Source organism: Callithrix jacchus, chromosome 1 (genome assembly GCF_049354715.1).
Source record: "Callithrix jacchus isolate 240 chromosome 1, calJac240_pri, whole genome shotgun sequence".
Taxonomy (NCBI): domain Eukaryota; kingdom Metazoa; phylum Chordata; class Mammalia; order Primates; family Cebidae; genus Callithrix; species Callithrix jacchus.
In genome coordinates this window covers 66,296,592-66,319,973 of record NC_133502.1, presented here as the reverse complement: position 1 = coordinate 66,319,973, position 23,382 = coordinate 66,296,592, and the positions used below count along the sequence as shown (strand labels likewise).

General features: G+C 44.1%; 2 protein-coding genes and 1 pseudogene across 10 annotated transcripts in view; all 3 read right to left on the bottom strand.

Annotated features, from left to right (window-relative positions):
• The window catches only part of RCBTB1 (RCC1 and BTB domain containing protein 1), a 149,634-nt gene extending 135,134 nt beyond the window's left edge, over window positions 1–14,500 (bottom strand). For all 8 annotated transcript variants that reach the window (XM_054253173.2, XM_054253151.2, XM_078359414.1 and 5 more), the window contains exon 1: window positions 14,455–14,500. The gene's annotated coding sequence lies outside the window, so the exon portion shown is untranslated. The remainder of the gene's footprint in view (window positions 1–14,454) is intronic.
• EBPL (EBP like) overlaps window positions 1–14,500 on the bottom strand; it is a 29,844-nt gene extending 15,344 nt beyond the window's left edge. The window contains exon 1 of the mRNA XM_035297834.3: window positions 14,295–14,500. Coding sequence (XP_035153725.2) covers window positions 14,295–14,465 — 171 coding nt within the window. The 5' untranslated portion in view covers window positions 14,466–14,500. The remainder of the gene's footprint in view (window positions 1–14,294) is intronic.
• Window positions 1,647–3,434, bottom strand: LOC100403480 (peptidyl-prolyl cis-trans isomerase H pseudogene; annotated as a pseudogene). Its single transcript, XR_013531074.1, has one exon. The product of XR_013531074.1 is annotated as a peptidyl-prolyl cis-trans isomerase H pseudogene (transcript).
• Window positions 14,501–23,382: the final 8,882 nt, after the last annotated feature.

The following is a 23,382-nucleotide window of genomic DNA, read 5'->3' as shown; positions in this document are numbered from 1 at the left end:
AGATTTTATAGACAATCCCAGACTGATTCTCCAGACTTTGCACAGCTATCCCTTAATCATGTAGTATTAGCCAGGTCACCTAATTTCTTAGTTCTGCTTCGTTTTTTTTTTTTTTAGTGATAGCAGAGATGACATGGGTCCAGAGGTGTGACTTGCAAGAGTCCTTGGTTGAAACATTCAGTATATGGAGAAAATGCTCTTTTTTGATTAAAAAAAAAACATAGGACCACTGCAGACATGGGGCAGTTCTGGTGGGTCAGTGCACAGTGGCACTGTCTCAAGGCAGGACATGCTTTTCTGGGAAGGGACAGTAGTTCTACATGAGGATGTTGCCCTTGTGTTTTATGTAAAAAGGGAGCCAAACAGACCAACAAACACTTGTCTTTTCTTCATGAAGGCACCTGTCCCTGAAGAAGTAGGCCATACACCAGTAGCAACTATCTGATTCTTCCCTGAAACAACCCTAAGAGCTGGGGTCCCTTCTCTATATCATACTTGTCCACTCCCACTGCAGCCCATGCCAATCCTGCTGCATCCCACCCCAGGAAGGACATTCAGATGAAAGTCAGAAAAAGCACATGGTGAAAAAAGGCCAGCGCATCAATCTCAGAGTTCCAGGCAACATCTCTGGAAGGTTCTGTGATACTGAGACTGGCTGGCTCTTACCCTAACAGAAGTCACAAATATAAATCAGCAAACACAGGTCCACCGCTGTAGGCTGCACCATCCACAGCTGACTCTCATCAGTAACAGACTCATGCAAAAACGAACTAATCAGGTGTGGGAGGCGAGGTGTTCGCTTCACAATGAGACCTGCTATTATGGTTTTAAAGATTACAAAGCCTGGGCATGGTGGCTCACGCCCATAATTACAGCACTTTGGGAGGCCAAGGCGGGCAGATCACCTGAGGTCAGGAGTTCAAGATCAGCCTGGTCAACATAGTAAAACCCTACTAAAAATACAAAACTACAAAATACAAACATTAAAAAAATACAAAAATTAGCCAGGCATGGTGGCACACACCTGTAATCCCGGGAGACTGAGGCACAAGAATCAGTTGAACGCGGGACGTCAAGGTTGCAGTGAGCCAAGATCATGTGTGCCTGTGTCTAGGTGACAGAGCGAGACTCCGTGTCAAGAAAAAAAAAAAAGAAAAAATTATTTAGGAACTTTTGAATGAAATCTGCTGTAACCACACAAAGACCTAAGATCAAAGTCACCCAAACACTACTTACTATTTGCCAGGCACCAAATTTATCTGTAGAATTGTAGGGAATGGAGAGAGATCTAGTTCCTTCTGTGAATTCATGCTTTCTATTAGATGACCTGTACAGTGCTTTTTTTTCTCCCTTAAAATTGTTTTTAGACTCTGGGGCATGAAGTTTATGTTAAATAACTGAATAAACATGGAAGATTACCAGCTCCAAAGTCTTTAAACACAATGTATAATCAAGATCCAGCCATCTGGAACTAAGATTCATGTTTGAGCTCAACAAGTACCGTGAATCTAAGGATCAGATGGAAGGTACCTGGTCAACAGCAAAGGGCCACTTGCAGGATGTTGCTGTCATTGGGAAGGCAAGGCTCGACCGGGTGTAGGCGTGATATGGTTAAACTTGAGCAAAACCAAGTATAACACATTGTATTTCTTTCTTTTTTCTTGTTCTGTTGCCCAGGCTGGAATTCAGTGGTGTTATCACGGCTCACTGCAGCCTCTCAACCTTCTGGGTTCAAGCAATCCTCTAGTCTTAGGCCTCCGAAGTAGTGGGACTACAGGTATGCATCACCATGCCAGGCTACTTTCTTTTTTTTAATTATAGGGATGGGGTCGTGCTATGTGGTTGACATTGGTCTAGATCCCCTCGGCTCAAGCACCTCCCTCCTCAGCTTCCCAAAGTGCTGGGAATACAGGTGGTAGCCACCATGCCTGGCCAAGATTGTATTTCTAACATTCACTTCTCTGGGCCTAAATTTCCTAATCAATAAAAAAAGTAGAGTCAAGGTATACATATATACTAATCAATATATGTCTAGTGAATGAATGAGTAATAAGCACAGGCAGACTGGATCTACATCTCTGCCCTTTGACAGAGCCTCTCACCAATTTGCAGCCTCGAGCATAGCACTTGGAAGATGCATTCTGCTTACTGGGAAGATGGTGAGGACCCTAAGCTGAGTCTCAGGTAGTGTCTGTTAGCAGAGGGCCAGGTCAGTGGGAGGGGCCTGCTTCAGTGCCAGCACTTCCAGTGTGCATGAGCCATGAGTTCTACACCTGCAAAGACCCATGAGCCACAGGGATCAAGCTTAGGGTGACCAACAGGGTGGATCCCTGACTGAACATGATGATGTCTTCGATGACTCCTGTACTGTCATTTCTATGAACACCTGAAAGGCAGGCACCTGTCCCTGAAGAAGCACAAGCTGACTTTTTAGAGCAGACTTACTCCATACAGAAAGGTAAAGTGACATGAGGTCCAGATCACTTTCCAATACTTCAGCAAAAACAATGAAAAAGGAAGGGAGGGAGGGAGGGAGAGAAAGGGAAGAAGAAAAAGTGAGAGATGGGCAAGTGCAGCAAAACTTGAAGATGTTCAATCTGCTCACCGATACTGCACCAGTGTCTCCACATTTGTGAATGTCTGAAATTGTTCACTGCAAAACTTGACTTTATTTTTTTTTACACATAAAAAAAAACTTTATTTACAGATGAACACTTGAAGACAATCTTGGATTCTGAATCTCTGATACTTCCAGGGTCTCTTGATCAAATGGGGCAGCAGCAGGCAGGGAAGCAAACACGAGAGCCAGTCCAGATTATCTTACTCAAGAACACCACCAAGAGCAAGGGAAGGCCTGAATCAGTGTTGGTCTGGACTACATCTCCCCACACTGTGAGATCACCACAGGTAGCTTGGGCTTATTGTTGGGGCCTGTGGGAACATTCTCAATCTTTCTCATCACCAGAAGTCCATCGATGATTTTTCCAAACACCACATGCTTCCCATCCAACCAGTCGCACTTAGAGCAGGTGATAAAGAACTGACAGCCATTTGTACTGGGACCACTGTTTGCCATAAAAAGCAGGCCTGAAGCTGAGTGTCTAAGTTTAAAATTTTCATCTGCAAATGGCCCCCGGTAAATACTGGCGACTCCAGTACCATCTCCATTTACAAAATCTCCACACTGAATCATGAAATCCTTTATGACCCTGTGGAAGGTGCTTCCTTTGTATCCTATTGGAACCCCATCTTTTCTGAATTCTCCGGTGCAGAACTGCCTAAAGTTCTCGGCCGTCTTAGGCACAACGTCTGCAAAGAGCTCGATCTTCATGCGGCCAACTTCCTGACCGCCAATGCTGACATCAAAGAACACCACGGGGTTAAGAGGGCTTGAATTTGCCACCGCCATGGCTGTGACCCGGAAGCAGAAGTCCAAAACTTGACTTTAAAAAGATACATAGTGGCCGGGCGTGGTGGCTCAAGCCTGTAATCCCAGCACTTTGGGAGGCCGAGGCGGGTGGATCACAAGGTCAAGAGATGGAGACCATCTGGGTCAACATGGTGAAACCCCGTCTCTACTAAAAAAATACAAAACATTAGCTGGGCATGGTGGCGTGTGCCTGTAATCCCAGCTACTCAGGAGGCTGAGGCAGGAGAATTGCCTGAACCCAGGAGGCGGAGGTTGCAGTGAGTCGAGATCACGCCATTGCACTCCAGCCTGGGTAACAAGAGCAAAACTCCGTCTCAAAAAAAAAAAAAAAAAAGATACATAGCAGGCTGGGTGTGGTGGCTCGCTCTCGTAATCCTGATGCTTTGGTGGGTCAAGGCAGGAGGATCACTTGAGGCCAGCTGTTCGAGACCAGCCTGGGCAACATGGTGAGACCACCCCCATCTCTACAAAAAAATCAAAAACATGGCCAGGCACGGTGGTTCACGCCTGTAATCACAGCACTTTGACAGGCCGAGGCAGATCATGAGGTCGGGAGTTCGAGACCAGCCTGACTAATGTGGTGAAACCCTGTCTCTAGTAAAAATACAAAAATTAGCCGGGCGTGGTGGTGTGCACCTGTAATCCCAGCTATTCAGGAAGCTGAGGCAGGAGAATTGCTTGAACCCGGGAGGCAGAGGTTGCAGTGAGCCGAGATCGCACCACTGCACCTCAGCCTGGGCAACAGAGCAAGAGTCCATCTCAAAAAAAAAACAAAAACAAAAAATTGGGGGGATACATAGCAACTTGTCAAATTCAAATGTGGTACCACTAGAAAAATCCAGTCCCAGTGCTTGGTGCTACACCAGTAAGGGATCAGAGAAGGGCTCTCCTTGTGTTTCTGGACTCCAGACTCAGGATCCTGCAGGCACAGGGGCTCCCTGCCTTCATGCTTGGAACAGGCAAGCAGAGGGCTCAGACCACAGTGGTTATAAGGAACATGGCACCTGAGGTTCCAGACAGCCTGAACCTTAGCTCCTCCAGCATCCCCTCCAGACCCAAAGAGTCCTGGGTATCCCAGTCTGGATCAGCATGAACGAGCATAGGCAAAAAAGCAACAGAGATCTGCAGCATGTGGCAGGCAGGGCACACCACAAAGCAAGCAGTTTTTGTGAAACAAAAACACACTGGTGTTTCAGCAGTCAGCAGTACTTGCGTTGCCTGATTATACAGGTCTCAACAAACCACAGTGCAAACCTGCTTACTTCTCTCTCCTGCCTTCTTCTGTTCTCTTGCAGGCAAGAGATACTTGAATAACACTCCACCTTGGTTCCCAAACACAGGAGGTTCAGAATGCCCTCCTCACCACACAAACACATGCATGTACACAGACAGACACACACACAAGCTAACTAGCGATGGTGGGCTTCAACCTGGTGAGAGCTGATGAAACTCAAAGTACCTCCTCACAGGAACCAATGGGAATGTTCATATGAGTTTGGCAGCATGCAAAGGGTTAGAATAGACACTAGCACAAAAAGGATGAAGAGTAAGGACAGCTGACGGTCAAGACCAGAACAGAAAGGAAAGAACCTCCCACTATTCACATACTCTCTTGTGCCCTTTGGTAAAGGACCAGACATCAAAATGCCAGCTCTGGATGACACAGGCTGAGTAAATGCTTTCTTGTCCATTTAGGACTGCAGAGGAGCTGACTAGAAGCAGGCTTTTGCTCACTCTGGTAAGGGGCCCTTTCTCCTCCCCAAGCCAATGACTGCAGGGCCCACAACGCCTACGGCACAATGTTTCAGTGGATTTTTCTTTATTCTTCTGGTATTTCTTCTGGTGGTATACCTTTAAAATTTTACTTTGAAAAAAATTTTATATGAGCCCAGGAGTTCGAGATGGGCCTGGGCAACATGTGAAACCCCATCTCTACAAAAACTACAAAAATTAGCTCGGTGTGGTGGCATACGCCTGAAGTCCCAGGAGGGCGAGGTGGGAGGATCACTTGAGCCCGGGAGGTCGAGGCTACAGTGAGACGAGATTGCGCCACTGCACTCCAGCCTGGGCAACAAAGCAAGACCCGGTCTTAAAAAAAAAAAAAAAAAAATACACACACACACACACAAAACACGTGTTAAAAAAAAAAACCTATAAAAAGGTACAAAGCAAAAAATAAAAGCCTCTCTCCCTCCTGACTCTCAATCACATTTCCCAGAAATGACCGTTGTTATGTTTCATGGTAGCCTTCAAGACATTTTTAATGTTTATATTAATAAGCTGTTATAAATATTTAAAATATGTTCTCCCTGCTATGAATTTTTCTACTATTAACCCAGAGAATGATGAGAAAATTTTAATAATACTTGTTTAAGTTCTATAGATTAAAAAATTTGGTTTAAAAAATACAGGAAAGTTCCTACAGAATATATGTTATAAAACATAACTGAACTATTCTTAATTGCCCTGCTAACAAAATCAGCTTAAAAACTAAAATGTATTATAACAAATAAAGTTAAGTAACAAAGGCTAGTCTCATTTTTCTCTTCAGATGTCGCAGGCATGTAATTTTTTTTTTGAGATGGAGTCTCATTTTGTCACCCAGGCTGGAGTGCAATGGCGAGATCTCAGCTCATTGCAACCTCTGCCTCCCGGGTTCAAGTGATTCTCATGCCTCAGCTTCTCGAGTAGCTGGGATTACAGGTGCACACCCCACGTCCAGCTAATTTTTTTTGTATTTTTAATAGAGAGACAGGGTTTCACCATGTTGACCAGGCTGGTCTTGGACTCCTGACCTCAGGTGATGCGCCCGCCTCAGCCTCCCAAAGTGCCAGAATTACAGGCAATGAGCCACTACTGCACCTGGCCTACAATTTTTTTTTTGTTTTTTGTTATTCTGAGATGGAGTCTTGCTCCGTCACCCAGGCTGGCGTGCAGTGAGTGGCTTGATCTCAGCTCACCGCAACCTCTGCCTCCCAAGTAGCTGGGATTACAGGCGCAAGCCACCACGCCTGGCTAATTTTTATATTTTTAGTAGAGATGGGGTTTCGCCATGTTGGCCAAGCTAGTCTCAAATTCCTGACCTCAGATGATGTGCCTGCCTAGGCCTCCCAAAGTGCTGGGATTACAGGCATGAGCCACCATGCCCAGCCCAGGCATGTAATTTTAATAACATATTTTACAGACTTTCAGGTAGCTGTAAGTCAAAGCTCAGATCCAACAAATGATTAAGTTATGCCAGCTACTGCTATCAATAATTAAATATTCAATTTAAAGAGGGTGCTCAATTTACTCACTTTAATCCTTAAAGAAAAATTGAGCAGGAAAAGGTCTTACAGAAATAAAAGAACACAAACTGAGGCTGAATTTGTATTTGAATGTATCTGTTTTTCGTTGTTAGTATGTTTGAATGAAGACCTAGAGAAAACAGTGCAACATTCACTTTCAAGAGTGGGAGGATGAAGAGCAAGAATAGAATCAGTACATAAATCCTGTCAACATGTATTAGCATTTACAAATCTGACTCACAAAACCTCAGCCTAATCAAACTGGATTTTCCATGTCATGGCAACAGCATGTGTCACTGTTTCTGGAGGGATCAGCTGCAGGAGCCTCCTATGGTCCTTTGGTGACAAGGCTTTAATGACTCCATAAATGTATCCTGCCCAGCTGCTGCCCACTTAATGAGACCATGATTTCCACTTGATGGAACCTGCCCAGAGCCAGTTGTCACCTAACATTCACAGGAGACCATGCTGGTCTCTTTCGGAACTACCAGGATCAAACAGTCACACCAGTTCTATGATCCTACAACATGGCAGTATACTGTTTGATTTAGGACTTGAAGCACATTTCTCCCTTTTTAAGAATACACCCTTCTCTGCCAGAGGGTTGTTACCTCTCAGATTAAAGATGTGAAAGGAAACCTTCCAAGGCTCGTGTTAATTGGACATATACATCATCACTTTGGTACACAGGGATGGAATGACAAAAGCTAACCGGGGTATGGAGGATTCACTAAGGGGACAGAGGAGAACAGAATTACATTTACTGAACTCTGACAAGTGCCAGGTGCCTTACATCCTTGTCATTCAAACATGGTCCACGAACCACAGCCTGGCAATCACTTGGGAGCTGGTTACCAGTGCACAATCTTGGATGATCCGCAGATGATTTGTGTGCATGGTCAAGCTTGGGAAGCACTGTGCTAAGTTATAAGGCTTTATTTCTCACAGCTCTTTGAAGAAAACATTATGTCCATACTTCGCAGGAAAGAAAACTAAGAAAGTTTCCTTCCTTTTTTTCCTTTCTCATTACAGAAAGGATTTGCAGGGGAAGGGGGAAACTGTCCAAGGTTTCTGAGCTGGTCATTGGGAAAGCCAACATTCAAGGGTGCATCTGCTGCAGCCCAAAGGCCTGTAGTCTTTCTACCTTCCCTCACCGCCCCAGGCTCCTTGAATGATGGTCAGACTCCACCTAGAACTGTGTTTAGGAACTGGTGCTGCATTTATGTATGTATGTGTGTGTATGTACATATGTATGTAGGTATGTTTCGAGATAGAGTCTCACTGTGTCACCCGGGCTGGAATGCAGTGGTGCCATCTTGGCTTACTGCAACTTCCACCTCCTGGGTTCAAGTGACTGTCATGTCTCAGCCTCCCAAGAAGCTGAGATTACAGGTGTGCACCACCACGCCTGGCTAATTTTTTAGTGGAGATGGAGTTTCATCATGTTGGCCAGGCTGGTTTTGAACTCCCAACTTCAGGTGATCCACCCACCTCAGCTCCCAAAGTGCTGGGATTACCAGGGTGAGCCCCACACTCAGCCTGGTACTACATTTAAAAATGCAACCTGTGGCATGTGTGAGGGTGAGTGATAAATTTTAGTCAGATGGGTGCGGTGGCTCAAGCCTGTAATCCCAGCACTTTGGGAGGACGAGGCGGGTGAATCACGAGGTCAAGAGATCGAGACCATCCTGGTCAACATGGTGAAACCCCGTCTCTACTAAAAATACAAAAAATTAGCTTGGCATGTTGGTGCATGCCTGTAATCCCAGCTACTCAGGAGGCTGAGGCAGGAGAATTGCCTGAACCCAGGAGGCAGAGGTTGCGGTGAGCCAAGATCGCACTACTGCACTCCAGCCTGGGTGACAGAGCAACTCTGTCTCAAAAAATAAAATAAAATATAAATGAGAAATACAGTACCAATGAAAATATAAAGTATTTTGAAATAAACTTTACTTAGAAGATTGTATTATAAAGATATCATTTAATCTCTAATCTATAAATTTAAGAAAACCGCAATCAAAATACCAAATATTAGTACTTGGCACAGGGATTTTTTTTTTTTTTTTTTGAGACAGAGTCTTGCTCTGTCATCCAGGCTGGAGGGCAGTGGCCCAATCTTGGCTCACTGCAACCTCTGCCTCCCAGGTTCAAGCGATTCTCCTGTCTCAGCCTCCTGAGTAGCTGGGATTACAGATGCATGCCACCGTGCCCAGCTAATTTTTGTAGTTTTAGTAGAGACAGGGTTTCACCATGTTGGTCAGGCTGGTCTCAAACTCTCGACCTTGTGATCTGCCCACCTTGGCCTCCCAAAGTCCTGGGATTAAGGGTATGAGCCACCATGCCTGGCCCAGTGAAATAATTATTTTATTTTTGAGACAGGATCTAGCTCTGTTGCCCAGGCTGAAGTGAAGTGGGGTGATCTCGGCTCCCTGCAACTTCCTTCTCCCAGGCTCAAGCGATTCTTGTGCCTCAGCCTCCTGAGTAGCTGGGCTAATTATTGTATTTTTAGTAGAGACGGTGTTTCGCCATGTTGGCCGGGCTGAACTCAAACTCCTGACCTCAGGTGATCTGCCTGCCTTAGCCTTCCAAAGTGCTGGGATTACAGGCATGAGCCACTGCACCCGGCCAGCAAAGTCAATTTAAAAGTATATCTGGAGGGATATATAATAAATTTTAAAGTGTTTGACAAAGAATAGTGGGGAGAAGTTTGCTTTATCAGATGTTGAACTACATTATAGTGCTCAAATAATTACTATTCTAGCCATCACTAATGTGATGGTACCATCTTTCTGGAGTCTTTAAAAACTGACTTCCATTAGATCCAGCAATTTTACTGTCAGGATTTATCCTGAGTAAATAATTAGATGAGTGCATAAAAATGCACAGAGAACATTCTATGCAACTGCCAGCAACTGGAAAGCACCGATAAGACTAAAAATTAGAAACTAGTTAAATGGGATCACAGTATAATGGAATCCTATGCAGTAACTTAAAATTATGAAGTAGTTTAACAGCTACTGATATAGAACACAATAATATGGTAAAAATAAACACTGAATAGTATAATTCTCTATTTGTAAAAAGTAGTATTTATCTGGGGCTGGGCATGGTAGCTCGTGCCTATAATCCTAGTACTTTGGGAGGCCAAAGCAGGCTGATTGCCCTAGCCCAAGAGTTCAAGACCAGTCTGACCAACAGAGGGAGAACCCATCTCTACCAAAGTTTTGCATGGTAGCATGCATTGTGGCCCCTGTTAGTCAGGAGTCTATGGCAAGAGGGTATCTTAAGTCCAGGAATTTGAGGCTGTAGTGAGCTATGATCATGCCACTGTACTTCAGCGTGGGTAACAGAGCAAGACCTTGCCTCTAAAAAAGGGGGAAAAAGTGGGAGACAGTGGGTCATTCTGAGTGCCACCTCACGGGCCTTCAGCGTGGTATTTCTGTTTACCATCCATATACAGCTACACCAACACTGACTCATCAGGCCTGCCAAATAGCACGAGGACTGTGCGTCCACTTACTGGAGAGGAGATCTATCTTAGAGGAAAACTGTTGCAGGCGACAACGGCAGGAAAGAAAAGGGAAGCCAGGAGACAGGAACAGACATGAGTGGAAAGGTAACTTCAGGCTTGATGATAAAGCAAGCGGTCAGGAAAAGAATTTTTTTTTTTAAGACGGAGTTTTGCTTTTGTTGCCCAAGCTGGAGTGCAATGGTGCAGTCTCGGTTCACAGCAACCTCTACCTCCCGGGCTCAAGTGATTCTCCTGCCTCAGCCTCCTGAGTAACTGGGATTACAGGCATGTGCCACCACGCCCAGCTAATTTTGTATTTTTAGTAGAGACAGGGTTTCTCCATGTTGGTCAGGCTGCTCTCAAACACCCGACCTCAGGTGATCCTCTCGCCTCGGTCTTCCAAAGTGCTGGGATGACAGGTGTGAGCTACCACGCCTGGCCTGGGAGAAGAACTTTGTAAAAGTGCCAAGAGGTGGTGCATGCCTATAATCTCAGCTACTCAGGAGGCAGAGGCAGGAGAACTGATTGAACCTGGAAGGTGGAGGTTGCAGTGAGCTGAGATCACCCACTTCTTCCTTATGTAAATCCTATGCTCCTGTCAATCTGGACTCCAGGATGTGCTCCATACACAGGCATTTATATCCTGCCTCATGTTTCTGGCCATGCCTGAATGCTCTGAATGCTATATTTAGATTGCAGAAGAGAGAAAATTTTACCCATGAAGCACCAGTGCCTGGGCTGCCCATAGCGACCTCAGAATGGTGAGCCCACCATATTCTTCTTCCAGTATGCTGCCATGGCTCCTCCCAGGTATGCTGATGGAAGTCAGCCTGCCCTCAGCTGTAACCGTAACACTGAAGACCAAGGTGACTGCACTCTGGTTGGACATCTGGGAAATGAACTGCCCTAAGAATGCTTGGCTTGTAACTGTCCAACAGGAGAGTTCTCAATTTGTTGGCAGCCAAAAAACCTACATAGCTCCTCTCCTTTTTTTGAGATGGAGTCTTGCTCTGTCACGAAGGCTAGAGTGCAGTGGCACAATCATGCAACCTCCACCTCCTGAGTTCATGTGATTCTCCTGCCTCCGCCTCCTGAGTAGCTGGGATTACAGGTGCACGCCACCATGCCCAGCTAATTTTTGTATTTTTAGTAGAGACAGGGTTTCATCATGTTGGTCAGGCTAGTCTTGAACTCCTGACCTTGTGATCCACCTGCCTTGGCCTCCCAAAGTGCTGGGATTACAGGCGTGAGACACCACGCCCGGCCCCATAGCTCCTCTAAGAAGTGTCAAGGGGTAAGGAGGGGCTACTCATGTTCTAGTGAATAAGTGAGTTGTAATTTCAGTTCTCCCCTAGGCTCTACATCTTAAGTCTTAGCTTGTCCCATATTTCTGGGTATTCTTGCAATAAACTCCCAAGCAAAGACAACACGGGCATGCATTTTCTTGCAGCCTCAACTGCTTAAATCAAGTGCTCTCTCCACTGACTTCTGAGACAAGTGTACAAAGACGTTGGTGGATGCATTGTTTGTAATGACACAATAAAATGTGTCCACTAATAGGGGCTGGTTAAGTAATCATATTCATCAAATATAAGACACATCCCAATTTCAGAGACATTAAAATATCAAATTGCCTACAGTAGTTACACGATGTAGCTGATTGTTCTAACGTGAAAAAATGTAATCTTAGATTTGGAGAACCAAGGTATGGTGTATTCATACAGTGGAATATTTTGCAGCTGGGGTAGGAACTGACACATGATGAGGCTTGGTGGCAGCCATCTGCTTCAGAAATGGGCAGCGGGGAGCTTATGGGGGTGAGCAGAGCAGTAACTCCACACAAGAACATACCTCAACGTGTCACAAAAGGAGGTGGGCGTCGTGTTACCTGTAACAACCTGTGCTTGAAAGTGAACAGTCTTAAACAAGTTGGTGAACACATGCATACAGTTTACGTATTTTAGAGCTTTTTGTATTTTTTTTTTTGAGACAGAGTCTTGCTCTGTCGCCATGTTGGAGTGCAGTGGCATGATCTCAGCTCACTGCAACCTCCACTTCCTGGGTTCAAGTGATTCTCCTGCCTCAGCCTCCTGAATAGCTGGGACTACAGGCACGTGCCACCACGCCCAGCTAATTTTTGTATTTTTAGTAGAGACGGGGTTTCACTGTATTGGCCAGGATAGTCTCGATCTCTTGGCCTCGTGATCTGCCCGCCTCAGCCTCCCAAAGTGCTAAGATTATAGGTGTGAGCCACTGCACCCGGCTGCTTTTTGTATGTCTAAGATACGTTACACATTTTTCTCCCCAGATGGAGTCTTGCTCTGTTGCCCAGACTGGAGTGCAGTAGCTTGATCATGGCTCACTGCAACCTCAGCTTCCTGGGTTCAAGCAATTCTCTTGCCTCAGCCTCCCCAGTAGCTGGGATTACAGGTACCTGTCACCACACCTGGCTAATTTTCGTATTTTTAGTAAAGACAGGGTTTCACCATGTTGGCCAGCCTGGTCTCAAACTCCTGACCCTGTGACCTGCCCACCTCAGCCTCCCACAGTGTGGGGATTACAGGCGTGAGCCACCAAGCCCAGCAGATATGTTATACATTTTCCTTTAAGTGAGCCTAGTAACCTGCTTTATCTCTCCTGTTTTATGGGAGACCTTGTGTTCAAGTGACAGCTAAAAAAATCAATTCTGCACCAGTCGCGGTGGCTCACGTCTGTAATCCCAGTACTTTGAGAGGCTGAGGCAGGTGCATTACCTGAGGTCAGGAGTTTGAGACCAGCCTGGCCAACATTGTGAAACCCCATCTTTACTAAAAATACAAAAATTAGCTGGGTGTGGTGACAGGTGCCTGTAATCTCAGCTACTCAGGAGGCTGAGGCAGGAGAATAGCTTCAACTAAGGAGGTGGAGGTTGCAGTGAGCCGATAGTGCCAGCACACTCTAGCCTGGGCGACAGAGTGAGACTCTGTCTCAAGAACAAAAAAACAAAACAAAAAGACAACAACAAAAAATCAATTCTATAACTAAAGGAGTTGAGAGAAACATTCACTGTCCCTTATCTCTATATGTTATTAGAAAAAAAAGAATTCTGGCACCGTCAGTCATGGGCACAAAGCCGACCCGCAAACATTTACAGAACTCGATGATTGCCCAAAACTCTGCTGCTTTCGCAATACTATCGACTTGGGCTTCACATTAGCCACAGGTGTGTCTAGAGTTAAACAAGGTCAACGTTACAAAAAAAAAAAGATATTTGGGCAACGTTCAAAAAAAAAACTTTAAAGTGTGTGTGTTTGTGGGGAGGAGGACGGGGCATTTCAGTATAAATGCCTTAAACACAACTTTCCTGGCTATTTTATAAAGTGGGTCAAATCTTTAAGTGCACATATTTCCTAAGACCTCGACTGATACAAAAACGCAAGCTTTGGAGCCAGACTAGACCGCCTCAGAATCGTGCCAGCTGTGTGGCACTGGAAAGTCACCTAACTTTGCAGCGCCTGCCTTCACCTCTGTAAAATGGGAAACAATAACAACTAGTTTATGGATGCCGTAAAGATACGAAATTTTAAACTCAGCAATGTGCCTGGCACACATTAGACACGGGTGTTTCGTTTGTTTTGGCACAGGCTTCGGGTTTTGCGAAATAGCCTTGCTGCCTATGGGGAAAGCATCTCTCCTTGCTCCCTCTGGGGCATTTAAAAAATGATCTCAACTCTAGTCTCAATTATTTCCAGTTCAACATTTATGTGCAGGTTACAAAGCCGAGGAAGCCAAGGCTCTAGCCTTTAAGTATCCTGTAAACCAACACAACACGTACAGAATTTTTTTTAAGTTTTGGTAGAGAAATCGGATGCACAAGGCGAGTGGCGCTCTGTTCACAGACCTGGTTATCAGAACTCCGCGCGCCGCGGCCTCCACGCGCCTCTCCGCACGCAGCAGACTTCCTGCCGCAGGGGGAGGGGCGGCCAGCTCGCTGCAAAAAGCCGCCGGACCTTCTTACCCCGCCTTGCCGCCCCCCGCTACTACTGTCTGGGATGGGGGCGCGAAGGGTCTAGGCGATAGCACTTACCAGCACGAAGTGCACCAGCGCGTCGTAGCAGAGCCAGACCAGCGCCCAGCGGTCCGCCGCCCCCCGCCCGCGGCCCAGGCGCAGGCCAAGGGCGCAACCCACCACCAGCAGCGCGGTGCACAGAAGCAGAGAACCGCCCGCCGCGGCCCCCAGCTCCCACCTGTCGCCCATGCTTCCCGCTCCAGACACCGACAGCACCGGACCACGCGGAAGTAAACGAGAGCCGGGAGACAAACGATGAGGCAGGACTGACCGGGAAGGGGCAGAGCCAGATCGCCCAGGAGTAGCGGAGCTGATTGGCCAAAGCGGTCAGGGGAGGGACGGGGCTCCTCGGCCGGGGCGGGGCCGCAGCAAGGATTCCCTGCCCGCCTCGCACCCTGCCAACCTGCTGGACCCAGAGGTTTTGCCAGGTCCAGCTGATGGAGGTTCGTACTCACCAACTTGTTCAACCTCCTCGATCAAACCTGTTCCTGAACCAAGCCCAAAGGATTGGTAATAGGGCCACACCTTTTGATGACTGGTTTTTAACAAAAGTCATACGTTAAGCTACAAAGTGAAGCACAGGTAGTGGAAATTTTGCCAGTAGGCCAGGGGCAGAATTTTGGAGGCAAAAGATTTTAATTAGCCTCTTGCAAGACTTACCAAGGAGGTGGGGGCCAAGGGTGTTTTCAGCCAGCAGCGGGCTTGAAGCTTTTGTGGCCTACTCTGACATCTTTCCGTTTCTTTCTTTTTCTTTTTTTTTTTTTTGAGACGGAGTTTCGCTGTTGTTACCGACTGGAGTGCAATGGCACGATCTCGGCTCACTACAACATCCGCCTTCTGGGTTCAAGCAATTCTCCTGCCTCAGCCTCCCGAGTAGCTGGGACTACAGGCGCGCACCACCATGCCCAGCTAATTTTTGTATTTTTAGTAGAGACAGGGTTTCACCTCGTTGACCAGGATGGTCTCGATCTCTTGACCTCGTGATCTACCCGCCTCGGCCTCCCAAAGTGCTGGGATTATAGGCGTGAGCCACCGCGCCTGGCCTCCATTTCTTAAAAATCCAGAAAAGCAGCAAAAGTGTGGGTGAGAGGAAGGGTAAATCCTATTGGCTTGGCGCTAGATGCCTTTAATCTGTGGCAGGCCGGGTCTCACTAACGCAGGTCTCCATCACAACTGTTTCAGTACTGATTGGTTAACTTTAAAGCTAAAAGAGCCAGTGCCCATATACAAAGGCTGGAATGGAATAAAAGCCCACAGAGTTTTGCCTAGGCCTTCCCTGGGCCTTGAAGCACGAGAAGATAACGAAGGAGTTCTTAATAGGACCTGTTTAGGATTAAACAAGTTTTATTGGGGATCTGAAGAAACTCCTCAAACCTCTGTGATTTAGCAGGAGACAAGATAAGGATAATAATCCCAGCACCTGGACCCATTTAGATTAAGTAAATTTACTGAGAGTCCAGGGGAAGGTCTTAAGGACTCAGATCTTACAGATTAGAAATTGTTAATCAGTTATGGCTTCAGATGAATGCACACTTATATGTAGACATATAGTTTAGAATATGCTCTGGAAAAACTTGGTAATTTTGAGTTGGTCTGGCGATAATTTCCAGGCCTTCTCTCTGTAATCATTGCAGAAATAAAAACTCTCTTCTTCCCCAGTTCATCTGCATCTTGTTATTGGGCTGCGAGAATAAGCAGCCCCACCCCCGGTTTGGTCCAGTAACAAATCTACATTATTCTATTTAACTTCACAACAACCCTATGAGGTTGGTGAAATAAGCCAGTCACAAAAAGATACTTAAGATTCCACTTACAGGAAATGTCTAATCAATTTGCAGAAATAAAATAGAATGGTGGCTATCAGGGGCGGGGGCATAGGAGAGGTAAGAGGGTGAAAGTGGAGTTATTTATTGGGATAGTTTCAGATTTGCAAGATGAAGTTCTGGAGATGGCTTGCACAACAATATGAACATACTTTACTGAGCTGTACACTTAAAAATGGGTAAGATGGCAATTTTTATGTGTATTTTATATTTATAAAAATATTGCTGGCTGGGTGGAGTGGCTCACGCCTGTAATCCCAGCACTTTGTGAGGCTGAGGCAGGTGGATCACGTGGTCAAGAGATCGAGACCATCCTGGCCAACATAGTGAAACCCCATTTCTACTAAAAATATGAAAATTAGCTGGGTGTGGTGGTGCGTGCCTGTAATCCCAGCTGCTTGGGAAGCTGAGGCAGGAGAATCGCTTGAACCCGGGAGGCGGAGGTTGCAGTGAGCCAAGATCGCACCACTGCACTCCGGCCTGGCAAAAGAGTGAGATTTGGTCTCAATAAAAAAAAAAAAAAAAAAAAAAAAAGAAAAGAAAAGAAAAAAGAAAATTGCTAGCACTGAACCCAAGTTTAAGATTTTTTCCCCCTGGTCACTTCCTATACCATTTTTAGAGCAGTTAAACCAGATAGAATGACCTTTATGCACTTATTGCTAGTCTCTTGCCACTACAGTATAAGTCTTCAAGGCCAGGAGCTGTGACTAGCTTTTTTACTGCTGTATCCCTGGCATCTATTACAGTTTGTCATACAGTAGCTGCTCAGTTAAATAACTGGTGACTGAGTATGGCCAATCTAGCCACCTATGCTCTGGATTGTCCTGTAACTAGCCACCCATTAGGGAACATCCTGCCCACCTCCCCTTGGGAGCAAAATGGATCTTAATGGAAAAACTGATCAGATCCCTGTCATGTCTTGACCCTGCTCCTAGTTCCTGCCTTATCACACTGATACAGCTCTCACTAAGGTGACTACTGGCTTCCACATCACTGAACCCAAAGAGCAGTTCCTTTTCTTGTTTGCTTCTCAGCAGCATCACTGAGCACTGAAATATTTTTCCTTTGGTTTTCTGAGAACAGTCTCCTTGGCCATTCTGTTTCCTTTGCAAGTGCATCTTCCACTACAAAAAGCCAGTGAACAACATAGTCCAGGCCCTGTTCTCATTCCCAGATCCAGGCAGTCTCATCCTTACCCTCTGCTTTAATGACCAGCAAAACTCATAGAGAACTCAAATCTTTAGCCTGGCCCTCTTCTCTGGACTCCAGTATTTTCAACTGCCCTACTGGACAATCATTTGGATGTCTCAACACAACCCAAACTGAGCTCATCACTTTCCACACCATGTCTGATTTTCTATCTCAGGTTACTTCCACTCATCAATTAACTTCCACTCATCAGTTACTACAACCCAGAAACCTAGAAATCATCCCCAATACTTCTCTATCCCCAAATTTTGTATCTTAAGGCATCACCAACTCCTGTTTTAGCAGCCAAGAATCTCGATTCCATGCATTTCGTGGACCAATTTATTCACCATCTCGTCTCTGTGCTTCATTCACTAATGTGATGTGACCAGCAACTTCTATGCCACTAAATCAGAAAGACATTTCCTGTCCTTAGCTTTACCAACTAGTAATCCTTACTAATCTATCATCCCTTTTGCTTAATGATTTTCCATATAGAATACCAAAATCCTTTTCATGGCTTACTAGACTGTGAGGTCTGGCCCCTCCTCATCTCTTTAGCCCTTTCCCATTCCCCTATTAATCCTTCTCCCCATTATAATCTTTGATCTAGCTACACTTGCCTTCTTTCACTTCCTCAAATGTCCCATGGTGCTTCCCACAAGGCTTTGTCTAGACTCTCACCACCGCTGGAAAGCTTTTCCAGTCAATCTGCTCTATTAACTCCTGCCTTTTCATCACGATCAGTGAAATTTTGGCTGGCACTTTTTAAGGGCTCAACATTAGCCTGGCTATCACCTTCCTCAGTAGCCAATTTCCTCTACTATGCATTTTATATCATTTTGTACCTTTTTTTCTAACATTTGCCAAAACTTGTCCTCTTTGATTCCTGTTATTTTTACAAGTATCCTGTGCCATAGCACAGTACCTGGCATGGAATAGAGTACTCAGTATTCAAAATGTTCTGAAGACTTAGTCAGAATTCTTATGTAAACAAGACTGAAGACATCAAAAGGATACATATGCAGACTGTAATCTCATTATGAGTAAAACTGGGCTGAAGTAAATATGAAATTTATTGAGAGTTGAGAAGGGTAGATGCCTAATGATTTGGGTTAAAGAGAGCTGATGATAAAGAGGGCTGAGGCTGTGACTTGATCACAAATCTAATTATGACGAAGCTGGTAAAAAAAACTGAAATTATCCCCCCACATTAATAGAATGAAGTGTCCAGATAATGGAATGTTCCTATTCATTCCAGAGTACCCAGAAACCAGTTGCGCCACACTCCTTATTGTTGGAATCCTTGGAGTGCATCAAGCTGACAGGAACCAGGTCCAACAATGACTTTCTAATGAGAATGGATGAAATGCAAGGGGTGTTTGGTGGAAGAAGAGAGCTGATTTAAAAAAATGGATGAGTCTCTTCTGCTATCTGGAAATAACAAAGTCTACTCCCAATCAAAAATAGTTAATTTATGATGGACACTTAAGAAAATATCTTTTTCTTTTGAAACAGGGCCTCACTCTGTGGCCCAGGCTGGAGTTCAGTGGCATGGTCTCAGCTCACTGCAGCCTCTTGCCTCCTGGTCTTAAGCAATCCTCCCAACTCAGCCTCCAGAGTAGCTGGGATTACAGGCACAAGCCACCAGGCCCTGGTAATTTTTAAAATATTTTGTAGAGATGAGGTCTCACTATACTGCCCAGGCTGGTGTTAAATTCCTGGGGTCAAGCGATCCACCCACATTGGCTTCCCAAAGTGCTGGGATTACAGGTGCGGGCCACTGCACCCAGGTTAAGAAAAGATCTTGTAGCAAGCAAAGCTAGGCAATAAAGTAATTCAAGTGCCCTTGGAATGAGTACCTTGTTTTTCAAGCTCTTCTGACTTACTCCTGGAGGAATGTTTCCATAAAATTCCCTGCCTCCAAAATCTGATTTTATATTGAAAACATTATGCAAAATGTATACTTTGTAACACTTCGGCTTGTATTAGCAATAAAACTTTTACTTACCACCTAGTAAAGTTGCTGTCCCATGAAGATGTTCCTTACCTTATGGCTTCTTACATTATTTGGCACAAGGCCCCGCACATCTTTGGATACCACAGTTTAAGAGAATTCCTCAAGAAGGTGTATGTCAATTTGCTAGGGTAGGGAAGGGGGATGCTGTAGAAGAAATTCCCTGCAGAGAATACTTTCTTTATGGCATGGCTCAGCCATAGTTTCTCTGTTTTTAATCATTTAATAGATGATTGTAAATTTTTTGATGGGGCCAATCTCTCAACAATGCTTCAAGAAGTGATCTTCAAACTATGCTATGATTTTCTAGTCCAACTCCAGTTTTCCCTAGATAACTTAAAGATTTTCAACTACAAATGTCTGAAAAACACTGGATTGGGTGTTGAGATTTGGGCAATTAACACATTTGATTGTTTTACAACCCTGTTTTTTAGCCACAGGACAAATTTAAGAGGCAACTAGTGGTTCCATATTTCTTTTTCTTTCCCAAGTCCTTTGTCAAGTTCAGTACTACTTGGAGTTCCCTATGGATGATTTGGGAAATTAGTTTAGGCCTGCTTCCAATTTTTCCTAAAACTCAGAATGAAGACACGGCACATTTTTGTCTCCTTTTTTCATCTTATGCATCTGAGGAAAGCCTGGGACTGTTCACACAACAAAAAAGTCATGATTTAGGCTGTCTCATTTGAGTGGAGTTTTCTATAGGAATTGATTTAGGAGAGTAGTTTACAATCACGGATGGTTTTGGGCCCCCAGGATGGCAATTTCTGTAGTTGCCTTGACTTGGGGAGAGGAGAAAGGTGCTACTGCTATCTCTCCTCTCATCCCTTTGGCCCAGGGATGCCACTGAACATCCTACAGTGCACAGGGCAGACAACACATAACAAAGAATTACACAGCCTAAAATGTTAATAGTGCAGGGTTAAAAAAAAGAAACCCAATTTAGGCCTAAGTTAGTTGAGGGATTTTATGGGGAAACCAGTGGCATTCAGTTGCATTCCCACATCCCTTTTCCCACACATTATATATCATACTTTTGGAGAATAATTCTATCACTGTTTTTCAGCTATCTAAACAAGTACAACATTTATACTCACAGGTTCATACATAGAAATTATACTTCCATTCCCCCAAAAAAGATTAAGTGAACTTCCCCAGTTTAGGGTTTAAAAAATTCAGTATCTCTGTAAAACAGCAGACATTCATGAATGAATGTCAGTTACTCTTATTTACCTGTTTATATCCTCATTAATCCCCTGAAATGGATGACCCTTCTTTAAAAATTTTTTACATGTAAAAGTAGAGTTTTTTTAAAAGATGGGGTCTTGCTGTGTTGCCCAGGCTGCTCTCAAACTCCTGGGCTCAAGTTACCCTCCTGCCTCAGCCTCCCAAGTCACAGAAGCTACAGGTGTCTGCCACCATACCCTTCAGGATGACCCTTCTGAAAGAAATGATGGCAAAATTGTATGAATACTATCACATTTATTTACTTATACACCAACCTCATTAAAAAATAATTTGAAGTGGCATACAAAAGTAAGCATTTCTATACTCAAAAGTTTGTCTGCTCCTTTGTTCTTTTAATTAATTCAAGATTTCATTTAGTGACATAACCTTTACATAACTGTTAAAACTTTTAGGCTTGCTCTGATTACTATTTTCCACAGTTACTTGTTTTCAAGGGTTAGCCAAGTCTTAAATAAAGTTTGATTTTTTGTTTCGTGAAAGTCATAATCATTTCATCTCAAATAAATGGCCTTTTTCTAAGTAATAGTATTTAAACCTGAGACACTAGGGAGAATGCCATGTAATGACAGAGGCAGACACTGGAGGGATGCAGCTGCAAGCCAAGGAATGCCAAGGATTGCCAGGAACCACCAGAAGCCAGGAAGAGGCAAGGAAGGATCGTCACCATGAAAGCCCCCAGAGAGAGCCTGGCTCAGCCATCACCTCTGTTTCAGACTTCTGGCCTCCAGAACTGGATGATAATATATTTCTATTGTCTGAACCACCTGGTTTGTGGTACTTTGTAATGGCAGCTTAGGAAACTAATACAGATTTTGGTAATTCTTATTTGTCACAGAATAGTCCCAAATCTAGCAGTTATTGATCATCCTGGTTTGTTAGAGTTGAGATGGAGCAGGAAGCCCTCTTAAGGGCCTGCCAGGTGCCCCACAAGCATGGAAATAAAGGAAAACCTTGAGTTCCTTCAAGGGAAATTCCAGGCACCTAGCTAGCCCTATGACTTAAATGAGCAACTTAATAAGCAAGAGGGTAATAGTAGCTTAAAACAATACCCAAGGAAGTCACAGGATGTTTGGTTCCTTATAGAAACTAAAGATAACATCTTAACATGTGTCTGAGTTGTTCTTCAGAAACCTGGACCCCCCACCAAATGGATTCACTGGCCAGGGAAGGGGGAACTGAGGACTGAGCTCTGACTGCCATTCTCTGTTCTAAATGTCTTCCTGAGGGGTCTATAGGAAGTCATACCATGGGGCAGGCTTAGCATTCTTTTCTGCTGACCTCAAGTTTTTTGACAAAGCTTTGATCTCTTAACCAACTACAAATAAGAACATCTTTGAATTTACCTATGACCTATAAGTCACCCCCTGCCACCCTCGGCTTCAAGACAGCCTACCTTTTTAGGTCAAATCATTGTGTAACCTCCATGCATTGATTTACAATTTTGCCTGTAACCTCTGCTTTCCTGAAATTCACCACTGCCTTTAAAAACACTTGCTTGCAAAGCCATGAGGGAGGCTGGGTCTTAAGTGTGAGCTGCCTCATTTTTCTTGCTTGGTGCCCTGCCTGCAAAACCTTGGTGTGAATGTTTGGCCTAACAGTGCCAGGTGAGCAGACTCCAGTTTGGTTCAGTAACAGTGTGAAGTAGACATTAAAATACAATAAAAGAGTAATTCATGATTCACCTCCATTGTGATTTTTGAAAAATAATTCCAAATTTAAATTTAACCATACAGAAAACATACAAGTTATTTTCAGAAATAAGTTTTCAATGTTTTATCATATTTGATAGCAGCTTGTTTTATTGGTTACAAAACCTAAGCCCATATACAAAATTAGGAACACATTTAGATGCCTCTTTTGAAAGAACTTTTTAGTCTTTTTAAACTGAGTTTAAAAAAAATAAAAACAATGCAATTTTTAAACACTGTTTTGAAAACTTAAAAGTGCAGCAATATACTTAGTTTCCTTTATCTACGAAATGGTGCAATTCCAATTCAAAACTGGTAAGGTCACAACAAATTGAATCAAGGAAATGCATACAACTGTCTGCACTACTTGATGCTAATGTTCACTTAAATGTTAGTTTGCACTTTAAAACATGAAATAGGAATCATCACAGTAGAGGCCCAATTTTAATCATAATGTGTGCAAATTTTAAAAGGTAACTGTCAGTTAAGTAAGGAAAGTCCAGAAGAAACTAAACTGGAAGGGGTACAATTCACAATATCAAGAAGATTTGGACTTTAAGGGTTTCACCGAAGTCTGTGACCTTAATTAGCTTTTACATTGTTATTACTACTTTTAGTGAACACCACGCAGTTTCAAAAATTTAGACTATAGTGTCCAAACAGGATGCAGTTACCATATGAAGCTTTAACTCAAAATTTGGATAAAGAAAAAAAGGCACAATGAACTTCAACTCAATTTTATGTGCACAAGAGTTGAAAAATCTGAGCCACCTTAAAGAGAAATTGATTCTAAAATTTATAAAACCTATAAATAATCAGAGGCCAAACCACTATATTAAAACAGATTCTCTAGCAAGTAAAAATCTTGCAGTTTAAACATACGCTTGTATCCACTTTAGATACAAGACAAAACTCACTCTTTAAAGTGGCTCCACCTTGGCAGATACATATATTTGTAATGAATGCACACCTGCTATGTGTTGTTTATCAGTGAAAACACCCCAGCTGATTCACAAAGCTCTGATGGCATCTGTCTCATCTTCATCACAGTAAATACACCCCCCATGGATAACTAAATTAGTTTAGATTTTCTATCCCTTCACATCAATGCATTGGGAAATTATACCCAGTAAACAAGAGCA